The sequence below is a fragment of the Lupinus angustifolius genome, chromosome LG03 (genome assembly GCF_001865875.1).
Source record: "Lupinus angustifolius cultivar Tanjil chromosome LG03, LupAngTanjil_v1.0, whole genome shotgun sequence".
Classification (NCBI taxonomy): Eukaryota; Viridiplantae; Streptophyta; class Magnoliopsida; order Fabales; family Fabaceae; genus Lupinus; species Lupinus angustifolius.
Window position 1 is genome coordinate 6,201,636 of NC_032011.1, and position 12,480 is coordinate 6,214,115.

Here is a 12,480-nt window from a genome sequence, read left to right on the forward strand (position 1 = left end):
ATACAGGTAACTGGTCTTTCTTTCTTTATTCAGTTATTACTTTTTTTTGTATTTTTGGGCCATATATTAGTCTGTAGTGATGTAACACGTTGAAGCTTCATGGCTGATGGATGGGCCTGTATGGGCTGAGGATGGCTTCACGTGACACCTGGTGAGTGGAAGCTTCAATTATCTGGGATGTACATCTTTTCAAATGATGATTAAATTAATCTCTATCATGTGTTATAAAAAAAATTCAATTTTAAGATTAAATTGATAAAGTAAAAAACACAAGAGATTAAAATGACTATTTATTCTTAATTTTATTTATGTAGGGAATATAGCCCTTTATAGTCCCAACAAGTAAATTTATTTGCTTCCTAATCAAGTAAATTTATCAACTAAAAATAACAAAATTATGTCTTATCTCAAAACTCCTAGCTAATGGGTAGATATCCCAAGTAAGTGGAAGATATTATCTTTATCCTACACATATTATTCCAAGTATTTTCTTAAACTTGTGAAATAACTTCACTTTCAAAGGCATTATAATAATGTCAACAATTTGGAATGATATTTTTACAGAAAAGCTATGTTTTGTATGTGAATAAAATTAAGAGAAGTCTAGAAAATATAATATTGCTTCACTTAATTTTGTTCAATTTGTATAAAATTAATTATCCCATTATTAATGTAATTGTAGTCATTTAGACTAAATTATAAATTATAATGTGAATTTTTGTGTGACTTAAAGTAATATTTTTAAATTCAATCCATTATAAATACAGTTCACTGTAGCTTGATGCAATAGATCATTTATTCTGTATTACATTCCATCATAATATAATTATGGTGGTGGCTCCAACTATAATATTACTGTCACATCAGTTCATTATATTATTATTGTTTTTGATGGATTCACAGCCAATGGAGCTTGAGTTGAAGGTGGGACTGGACTTTTCATCTTATTCTAGTATTGGACTTCATTTGATTGAAAGGTGTACCTAAAATGACTTTTCATATATAAAAAGAGTGTGATATTTATACAATAAAAACTTATACATAGTTATTGATGAATAATATAAAAATGACTTTTTGATTGTAATTCTTTTATTTAAGAGTATGTATAAAAATGAATGATGAATAATATAATAATATACATTTCTTTCTCTAAGGAGAATGGAAAGGGTGCACTCATCCGTCATTTTGTTATTCACCCTACTTGTTTTCATGACAAAGTTGGGAAACAATATATTTAATTGCTGTGCAATGGAAGTAGTTTTAATAACATTTTTATTATTATTGGGGGAAGCTAGACTTGATAATAGTTCGCAATTGGTTTTTGTATATTATCATTGGTAGAAATTGTACACTTTTTCTTCAGACTGGTGTATGAGTGGTTTGCTATATATATATATATATACCTCTTCATGTTTGGGCCTCCCCTCTTTAAAGTGAAGTAAATAGACTTTGAATACTCTTATCTTCCATTAAAAGTTAAAATTCAATAGATTGTGAAAATATAGACGTGCATCACCCTCTTCAGTCCCATACAAATTCAATATGAATTTTATATAATTTTACTGCATTGACTTTTTAAAAGATAATTCAAATTGATAATGAATAACACAATAATTACATATAAATCTTTATATCAATAGCATATAAATATCACATTAAAAATTCACGAAAACAAATAATATATATATACCAAAGACATATATGTAGAGGAAAATATTTACAAACATATTAAAAATTAATTTAATTATAAACAATTGTTCTGGATAACAAAAACTCAATCATCCTTAAATATGAGATATTAGGTATATCTTTACATAAGTTTTTGACACATTGGGCCGCGCATCAAATTAAGACGTATAGGGATGTAGCGCAAAAGTATGATCACATGATTGTTGCATATCGGAACGGCGGCAATAACGGTAACCTCATTAACCATAATTGTGACTCTAACGTTTCCCACCCACCACCATCCTCTACCCAACCCACTGTCTCTGCAACGACCTGTGCCATTTACCCACCGCCTTCATCGCCACCACCCTACCATACCCAAGGCAATCACTAACCTCGACCATCCATAATTTCATTCGCTAAGTCCCACCCAACCTCTACCATCTTATATCATGACTCAGCCATGAACCCAGCAATTCATGTACATCACTTGTCTCTGTATGTTTTCCACGCCTGAGCTGTTACCATTCGCAGCTCCGGCGAGGTTCGGCCTCGGGTCCAACAAGCCTCTGACGGAGAATAAACGAGTCATGTTTTGGTGAATAGGGTTGAAGGCCGTCTTCAACTTATGGCCTGGATCAATGTGGCCCTGTGCTACGGCCACAATAGCTGCCATGCAAACACGGTTCATGTAACTCTTGCTTTTTTTTTTCTTCTATATGTTGCAGATTTTCCTGTTACTTATTTGCCTCAGGTTAGGATTTAAACGTTAATGTCTTAGTGAATTGGAATTTGCAAATAAGAATGGAGGTTATTTATAGAGGAAATGTGAACTTGGGAAGCAATAGAATGTGGTTTTATGTCATGCACTAGTCACTGACTTACACGTTGAATTGTAGTATCGTGACACGTAGAAATTTCATGGCTGATTCATGGGCCTGTTGTCCTATCAGCATTTGCTTCATATCCTCGGGATGAGCATCACGTGCATGCACGTGAATGAATGACCAATACTACGGCCTAGTTAGATATTTTTTATACTTTAGGTAATAAAACTTAGGAGAACAAGTGGTACTCATATCAACTAAATATCTACAACTAACAAAAAAGAAGACAATTTGAAAGTTTGTTTATCCATTCCACTATAGAATAAGAGAAGAAAGGAAAGCATGCATTAAAAAAAACTCCAAGAATGAATTAAAATGAGTTTCATAACTCATGTTGGTGAAATCTCAAGTTCTCAAAAATCATTTTGTTCCGAACATGCCAAATGTCCAAATTGTAGCAAACCAATGAGCCATCCATAAATGTTTTTCTCATTGTCCATCCATAACAAGCATTCATGGATTGAGAAATGAGACTTTACTTCATTATGAATAACGGATGTAAGACCAAAGCAAGAATAGAGGTTTTGTCAAGTAGAATAAGATATTGGGCAAGAAAAGAACAAGTGACTCGTAGATTCCTCCAACTTACCACAAAGAGCACACTGAAGAAGGTCTTGTACTCCTAAACCTCCTCTTTGAGCTATATTGAGTTTAGTTGGTATTTCATCCAATGCAATATTCCATATTAAGCACTTCATCTTTGATGGAGCATTACACTTCCAAAGCTTTTTGAAGAAAAGAAAATCGCATCTTTCTTCCTCATTTTGCAAAATTTGGTATGCACTCTTGACCGAGTACTTCTCACCTTTGTCATGTAACCAAATCCATGTACCATCAATGTGTTGTTTAGGTTGAAGGTCATTTATGATTTTTTTAAAATCAACATACTTCTCTTCCTCCCAAGCGAACAAGTTCCTTCTCCATATAAGATTCTAGGTTCAAGTCCTATTACTCCATGAACCCAAGAAGTCAATAGTTGCATCTTTATCCAAAGCCACCTGAAATAATCTTAGAAATGAAAATTTGAGGGAATCTCTCCCCATCCAATTGTCAGTCCATAATTTAATAGAGGAACCACAACCTAAAGATCTACGAAGACCATCCTTTACCCAACCACAACTAATCCCTTCCCCGGTTTGACTAAGATTTCCTAATTCTCTCCACCAAGATGAACCCTTCCTGAAGTAATCAAGAACACCCTCCTTAAGTAATCAAGAACACCATCCTCTCCACTACTCAAAAATCTATCCCTATATCTAGATCTTAAGACTTTCACCCAAAGAGCATCTCTCTTACTTAATAATCTCCACCTTCATTTACCTAAAAGAGCTAAATTGAACACACACAAGTTTTCAATCCCAAGACCGCCTTCCTCTTTTGGCCTACACACCTTCTTCAATCTTACTCAATGAATGCCTTTTCTCTCCTCCTCATTTCTCCATAGAAAACGTCTTTGAATTTTATCAATCACATTAATAATAGAGATCGAGGCTTTAAAAAAGAAAAGTAATAAATAAGTAAAGAGCATAATACCGATTTAAGAAGAGTTACTCGACTACCGAAGAGCTTATGCTTCCAAAGAGAAAATTTCTTTTTGAATTTATCGATGATAGGAGACCAAGTAGAGAGCCTTTTAGGGTTAGCACCAATAGGAATCCCCGGAAATTTGAATGAAACAGAACCAACAACATAATTTAACATATCAACTACCTTCAGAAGAAAGTCTCAATTTGACTTAAGACCTATGAAGCTGCTTTTGTGGAAATTAGTTTTCAACCCGAATGCCAATTCGAAACATTTCAGAATACTTTTAAGCACCAAAATGTTATGCTCAAAATTCACACCGATAAGAAGGATGTCGTCTGTATATTGTAGGTGAGAGACAACAACATCATATTTACCAACTTTATACCCAGTAAAAATGTTCTTCGAAACTGATGCTCTCATTATGCTGCTAAGACCTTCAACAACAATAAGAAAAAGGAAAGGTGCAATAGGGTCCCTTGCCTTAAGCCTCTCGCCATGGAAAATTCTTTAGTTGGACTCCCATTAACTAAAATGGAAATTGAGTTTGAATGAAGTAAATTTTTAATCAACATCCTCCATGTATGACAGAAATCCAACCTATCCATCATATAGAGAAGGAAATCCCATTTCACCGAGTCGTAGGCTTTTTCAAAATTGACTTTTGAGTATGAAGCAATCACCTTTTTTATTCTTCCTAGCTTGATCAATAATCTCAGTAGTAACCACCACCTCACCCATGATGAATCTTCTTTTGATAAAAGCAGACTGACAATATGAAATGACCAAATGAATCATTTTTTCAAGTCTAGCAACTAGAAGCTTGGAGATGATCTTCTAAATGCAACCAATGAGAGATGAGTCTGTATTCACTGAGACTATGTGGACAATTATTTTTTGGGATTATTACAATAAAAGAAGCATTACATCCTCTAGACAAATTCTCAAACCTATAGAAATCTTCAACACCTTGATTAAATCATCCTTAAGACATTCCTAGAACTTCTTAAGGAATGTAAAGTTGTATCCATCAGGTCCAGGGCTTTTATCACCATCACAACTCCAAATTGCTTCCTTGATCTCTTCTACCCCAAACTTAGCAGTGAGGAAGGCATTTTCCCCTTCAGACAGTCTATTGAAATCAATACCATCTAGAGAAGGTCTACACTCAGTGCACCCCTCAAATTTTGCCTCAAAATAAGAGTCAATGTAATTTTTAACTCTAGTTGGGTCTTCAATCCATTCCCCATCAATTGTCAATCCTTTGAATTTCTCGAGCCCCCTGTTTTTATTTATAGACAAATGATTTTTTTTGAATTAGAGTCATCTTCATGAATCCATCTATATCTAGTTTTCTGCAATAAAATGTTTTTCTTTTTTCTTGAGAGGCGCCAAAGTTCAGTAGTAGCCAAACGTCTCGAATTGACTTCATCCTCCGATATAATACCATTGTTATCTTTTACATCAACATAATTTATAACTTTCACTTGATCTTCAATTTTTCTATCCAACATATCAAACTGATCCTTGTTCCAATTCTTTAAGACCACTTTTAGTTTCTTTAGTTTCTCTAACACAAAGATCCTCTTCCATTGCTTTCTAATTTCTTCCATTCATCAGCTACAAATTTACCGAAACTATGGTATGAAAGCCAACAATTATTTGTACGAAAAAGTGTTGGGCTCCAATATGAATCATCAATTTTGAGCACAATGAGACAGTGATCCGAAAGAGTCATAGGGAGACCTAGTTGAACCAAATTGCCCCATGAAACCATCCAACCGTAATTCACTAGAAATTTGTCGATCTTGCTCATTGCCTTTCCGTTGGATAGAAACCAAGTGAATTTCTTCCCACAGAGCGGCAAAATCAAACAATTCCATATCATGGACAAACTAATTAAATTCTTCACATTCCCTTCCATTATCTCGAATACCAAATCCTTTTCTCTCATCCTGGTGGAGAATTGAATTAAAATCACATGTTAAACACCATAGATTACTAGAATCACCCAACTTTGCAGATTTAGCTTCCTCCCAAAACTTACGCTTTCCATTCATATCACATGGGCAGTAAATAGTCATGATATGAACAATCTCATGATGTCTTCTGCTACAAATGAATTCTTATTCTAGATACTCAAAATACCTCCAAAGTTATCTTCTGACGGCTTGAAAGCCCAATCAAAGTTTTCATCCCCCACAAAAATAAACACAACTTACTGTCAATATTCTGAGCTTTAGTTTCTTGAATGCATAAGAATTCTGGTTTATACTTCCTAACCAAGTCTTTTATCGTCTTTTTCTTCAACCGCCCTCCCAAACCTCTAATATTATAAGATATTATCTTTAACAACTCTTGACTCTCCATTAATGAAGATGATCATAACATTATGGTTTGATGTGTTGTTAAAGGACACAATATGATTTTCAATAATAGGGAGTTGGACTTTTGTTGTGGGCTTGATGCACACTTGGTAATAAACTCATGATTTAATATTATTGGGAAGAGTTCTGTTATTTTTTTCTCTTTCCTCGTGATTGGCCTATCCTGATACGTTAAGGTTTAGTGTTTGGATGGGGATCCTCTGTCCCAAAAATTCCCTCTCGCCATGGAAAATTCTTTAGTTGGACTCCCATTAACTAAAATGGAAATTGAGTTTGAATGAAGTAAATTTTTAATCAACATCCTCCATGTATGACAGAAATCCAACCTATCCATCATATAGAGAAGGAAATCCCATTTCACCGAGTCGTAGGCTTTTTCAAAATTGACTTTTGAGTATGAAGCAATCACCTTTTTTATTCTTCCTAGCTTGATCAATAATCTCAGTAGTAACCACCACCTCACCCATGATGAATCTTCTTTTGATAAAAGCAGACTGACAATATGAAATGACCAAATGAATCATTTTTTCAAGTCTAGCAACTAGAAGCTTGGAGATGATCTTCTAAATGCAACCAATGAGAGATGAGTCTGTATTCACTGAGACTATGTGGACAATTATTTTTTGGGATTATTACAATAAAAGAAGCATTACATCCTCTAGACAAATTCTCAAACCTATAGAAATCTTCAACACCTTGATTAAATCATCCTTAAGACATTCCTAGAACTTCTTAAGGAATGTAAAGTTGTATCCATCAGGTCCAGGGCTTTTATCACCATCACAACTCCAAATTGCTTCCTTGATCTCTTCTACCCCAAACTTAGCAGTGAGGAAGGCATTTTCCCCTTCAGACAGTCTATTGAAATCAATACCATCTAGAGAAGGTCTACACTCAGTGCACCCCTCAAATTTTGCCTCAAAATAAGAGTCAATGTAATTTTTAACTCTAGTTGGGTCTTCAATCCATTCCCCATCAATTGTCAATCCTTTGAATTTCTCGAGCCCCCTGTTTTTATTTATAGACAAATGATTTTTTTTGAATTAGAGTCATCTTCATGAATCCATCTATATCTAGTTTTCTGCAATAAAATGTTTTTCTTTTTTCTTGAGAGGCGCCAAAGTTCAGTAGTAGCCAAACGTCTCGAATTGACTTCATCCTCCGATATAATACCATTGTTATCTTTTACATCAACATAATTTATAACTTTCACTTGATCTTCAATTTTTCTATCCAACATATCAAACTGATCCTTGTTCCAATTCTTTAAGACCACTTTTAGTTTCTTTAGTTTCTCTAACACAAAGATCCTCTTCCATTGCTTTCTAATTTCTTCCATTCATCAGCTACAAATTTACCGAAACTATGGTATGAAAGCCAACAATTATTTGTACGAAAAAGTGTTGGGCTCCAATATGAATCATCAATTTTGAGCACAATGAGACAGTGATCCGAAAGAGTCATAGGGAGACCTAGTTGAACCAAATTGCCCCATGAAACCATCCAACCGTAATTCACTAGAAATTTGTCGATCTTGCTCATTGCCTTTCCGTTGGATAGAAACCAAGTGAATTTCTTCCCACAGAGCGGCAAAATCAAACAATTCCATATCATGGACAAACTAATTAAATTCTTCACATTCCCTTCCATTATCTCGAATACCAAATCCTTTTCTCTCATCCTGGTGGAGAATTGAATTAAAATCACATGTTAAACACCATAGATTACTAGAATCACCCAACTTTGCAGATTTAGCTTCCTCCCAAAACTTACGCTTTCCATTCATATCACATGGGCAGTAAATAGTCATGATATGAACAATCTCATGATGTCTTCTGCTACAAATGAATTCTTATTCTAGATACTCAAAATACCTCCAAAGTTATCTTCTGACGGCTTGAAAGCCCAATCAAAGTTTTCATCCCCCACAAAAATAAACACAACTTACTGTCAATATTCTGAGCTTTAGTTTCTTGAATGCATAAGAATTCTGGTTTATACTTCCTAACCAAGTCTTTTATCGTCTTTTTCTTCAACCGCCCTCCCAAACCTCTAATATTATAAGATATTATCTTTAACAACTCTTGACTCTCCATTAATGAAGATGATCATAACATTATGGTTTGATGTGTTGTTAAAGGACACAATATGATTTTCAATAATAGGGAGTTGGACTTTTGTTGTGGGCTTGATGCACACTTGGTAATAAACTCATGATTTAATATTATTGGGAAGAGTTCTGTTATTTTTTTCTCTTTCCTCGTGATTGGCCTATCCTGATACGTTAAGGTTTAGTGTTTGGATGGGGATCCTCTGTCCCAAAAATTCCCGTCCCCATGTACCAAGCCAATGAAAGATTATAGAATAGCGTAAAAATATTAATTTATGTTATTTAAATTTTATTTTTAATCAAATAAAATTCTCTGATTGGATGGGGACACCAAATGGGACAGGTGATCCCCATCCTTAGCATTTAAGGTCAATTTGATAATTGGAGTTTGGAGAAGAATTAAAAGAATTGAAACATCTCAAAGCTACAAAATAATATTTATGAGATAGCTTTGAAATCTTCTCTTTTATTTCTTTCACGTTCAAAATCTAACTCACAAACAAAGTCTAAGAGGTTTCTTCATTTCTCTAGTTATATTTAGGTTTGACTACCTCTTTGCATTCTAAATAATATATTTGACTTATGAAACAAATATTCTACTCAATTCAATTGATGGCATGAACCATACATGCTGATCTTTATTTAAAAAATAGCACTCGAAGGATGTGTTACATTTCAATTCTGGTTTATAACACATCAGAACAAAGAGTTGAAGCTGATATAGTTTGGTAATCTATGAATTAAAAGCACGAAGCAAAATCATTTCAATTCTAGTGTTTTTTTATTAGTTAAGCAAATTATATTCTTGAATAAAAATGAATTATGTGACTTCTTCTTTTAGCTAATGTTCAACAAGAACCAAATTAATATTTTAATGTCTTGCTATCATTTCCATTCTATTATATTTTATCCATGTACCACCGAATCCTACTTAAATATTTACCAGTAAATGCTGTTGTTGGTTCATGCCATCAATTGAGATAATTCGGAGCTAAGTTCATTGTAAGGCAGTCACCAAAAAGTACCATATATACCAGTAAATGCTGTTGTTGAAAGTGAAACCCCTAGATAAGGCAAAGTGAAACTTAAGTAAAGGTAATTGTAAATCAAGCGAAGGAAAATATGAGCTGTGAGAAAAAGGGAAAAAAGTGAAACCAAGAATACCAATATAATTGAGTTTTATAATATCTCTGCTATCTCCTTCAATTAATGGTATAAGGAAACACGTTTATACAGAGACTTTTCTGGTCAAGTGTTTTTAATCAGCCCTTATTGATTGATAGAAATATAGAACATATGGTCACCGGTTGGAATTGATTCAATTCATTCATGGTCTACTGTATTGTATGAAGAATAGTGCTATACTGCTATCTCATTATCCTTTGAATGTCACCGGTCATTCAAATTACGGACTACATCACATGATGCAGTCACAATATTGTGGTTGTGTGATTGCCACAACTGCATCACACCACAATTGTAGTATGACATTAAATCATACTGATGGGGCTGCATTACAAAATAATTTACACAGCTACCGTTGCAATCCACCTCACAACGACCACAATAACTGACAACCGCAATCATAATAACTACAACTATAACCACAATTACAATCACGATCATAATGGTGACCACAATTATAATTTAAAACACTCTCCAACCCAAGAGCAATAAGCAATATGGATAACAAGTGTCTGACGTGATTTTTATTGATATATACATTTGTATCTTTTGTCTAAAAACTAAAACTTTTCAGTTACAAGAGTTGCAGAATTCAACCACAAAGGAACACAAACTTTCATTGGAATTTGACATTACAAATATTCATATAATCCATCATCACTAATTATATAAAGCATCTCATCATAAAATGTCTATGCTACTTTTGTTCTTCAGTTTCATTCATAGTAACCTACACTCGGTTCTCTTTTATATATGAGTAAGTAATACATGATATGTTATCATGTCAAATATCCGTACGTTAGAGATATACTTAGTTGATATGCTGCCCTCAGTTTCTTCTCTTGTTCACTGCTCCTGTCTCTATGGATGCTGTGTTTCTTCTCCTAGGTTTAGATTCATCTAAGTCGCGAATCACAGCGACCCAGTTCGTTGTGTTCGTTGGGGATGGATGAATTATGTGACTATTTCAATTGGGACCCCAGCAACTTAAGTACATGACAGTCCTCAAGGACTCCTCTTTCTGCTTGGCCTTCTCTTCCTTTAATTTTCTTGAAACAAGAGTAGAAGAAGTACTAGGGATATTCTTTGTTTGAGAAAAAGATCTAACATGGTTTTTAAGGTGCTGATGAGCACACCTTAAAGCATAGTTCCACCTACACAGACCTTGGTCCTTCAAAGCCTCTACAACTCCAACACTGGTAGCCACAACCCATGCTTTGTTTGTTGCACAACTCATTTTGTGATGATCACACTGATAGTGAAAACTAATTAAGATGTTGTGTTATATAAATTGAGAAAGGAGAGAATATAGTACTGTCGGTAGTGCAGTTTGTTGTTGGAAAAACCTCTGAGTTGGTAGCTCTTATTTATAAGAAGAGTAGAGTAAGAGAAAAGATACTATAAGCAAGAGTTGTACTGAATAAAACTGGTTACAAACTTGGTTTTGGGGGAACCAGAGGCTGTGTAGTGGTTTTGGAAGTTATAAAAAATACAAAAGAACTTGGTTTTAGTTAGGCGTGCATATCAGCTATCCTACAAGATATGTTACTACATGCAAGTATAATTGTTTTTAGCCATACTATGGTGCTCTTCTACATGTTTATTATTATTTAAATCTCAATTTTTATTGTTTACAAATATCCTAAAAATGTACTTAAATTATGGGCATCAAGTATTTTTCACGAGTTGGACCACTTCTCAGTTACTGTCACCGATAATAAAAGATTCTAAACTCTCCTCTTTTCTGGTACCTTATCCTAAAACGCGTTTTCAGTATTATTTTTTATTTAAAGTAGGAATTGGGAACTAGGATGGATAAATAAAATATGGATAGAGTAAGCAGTTAAGAGAAATAAAATTGAAAAACTATATTACATCCTTTAAAATACACTATAAAATTAAACTACTCATTCCAATAACAGCTAGAAGTCTAACCTTCTCCGTGACGTGACAGTATTTTCTATTGAGTATTCGGTTTAATTTAACACCTAACTTTACTTATGTCAATACATTTATATTACTTATGTTTAAAAGTTAATAACAATTAAATACAAATGATTAATGATAATATAAAAATCTCTTACATAAACAATGCATATATTTTTCTCTAAATAAAGTTTTTCTTATTAAACTAAGAATGTAGTATCTATATATTGATATAAAAATTTATATAGAGATAATATACTACTGCTTTCTAGAGATGGCAAAAATACTCGCCTCGTGGGTATCCGCTAAAATACTCATAACAGGTGCCTACAAAAAAACTTATGGGTGAGCATATTTATAAATTTATTTTTTAATTAAACAAAAATATATATATATGACATTTTTATCATTATTTTATAATTATATTTTATTTATTTTTGTATTATTTTATAATTATATTTTATTGATTAAAATATATGATAAATTTAATATGTATATAAATTTTATTTTTCACGTAATAATTATTTTATATATATTAATTATTATAAAATATGTAAATATATATTGAAACTTTAAAACTGGTGAGATATCTAAAAATAGTACAGATATGGGTATGGGAAAGATCCACGTGTGCATGTTTGCCCTGTTGCATCCCTACTGATCTCTATTATTTATAATGTGACATCGTATGTTTTTCTACCTATGGTAAAGTAGAGGCAAGGGATGGAAAAGGGATATAACTAGTAGTTTGGATATAAAAATAGACTATAATAATGCAGAAAAAAAGTACGGT

General features: G+C 33.3%; 1 protein-coding gene across 1 annotated transcript; it reads right to left on the reverse strand.

The window, feature by feature from the left end:
- On the reverse strand, positions 10,262–11,061 carry LOC109342553. Its single transcript, XM_019580520.1, has one exon. The coding sequence runs from the start codon at positions 10,996–10,998 to the stop codon at positions 10,729–10,731; it is 270 nt and encodes an 89-aa protein (XP_019436065.1). The 5' UTR covers positions 10,999–11,061; the 3' UTR covers positions 10,262–10,728.

What these genes read in the sequence shown, in the direction of transcription:
- LOC109342553 (XM_019580520.1), bottom strand. Translation starts at nt 10,998, where the DNA reads ATGAGTTGTGCAACAAACAAAGCATGGGTTGTGGCTACCAGTGTTGGA.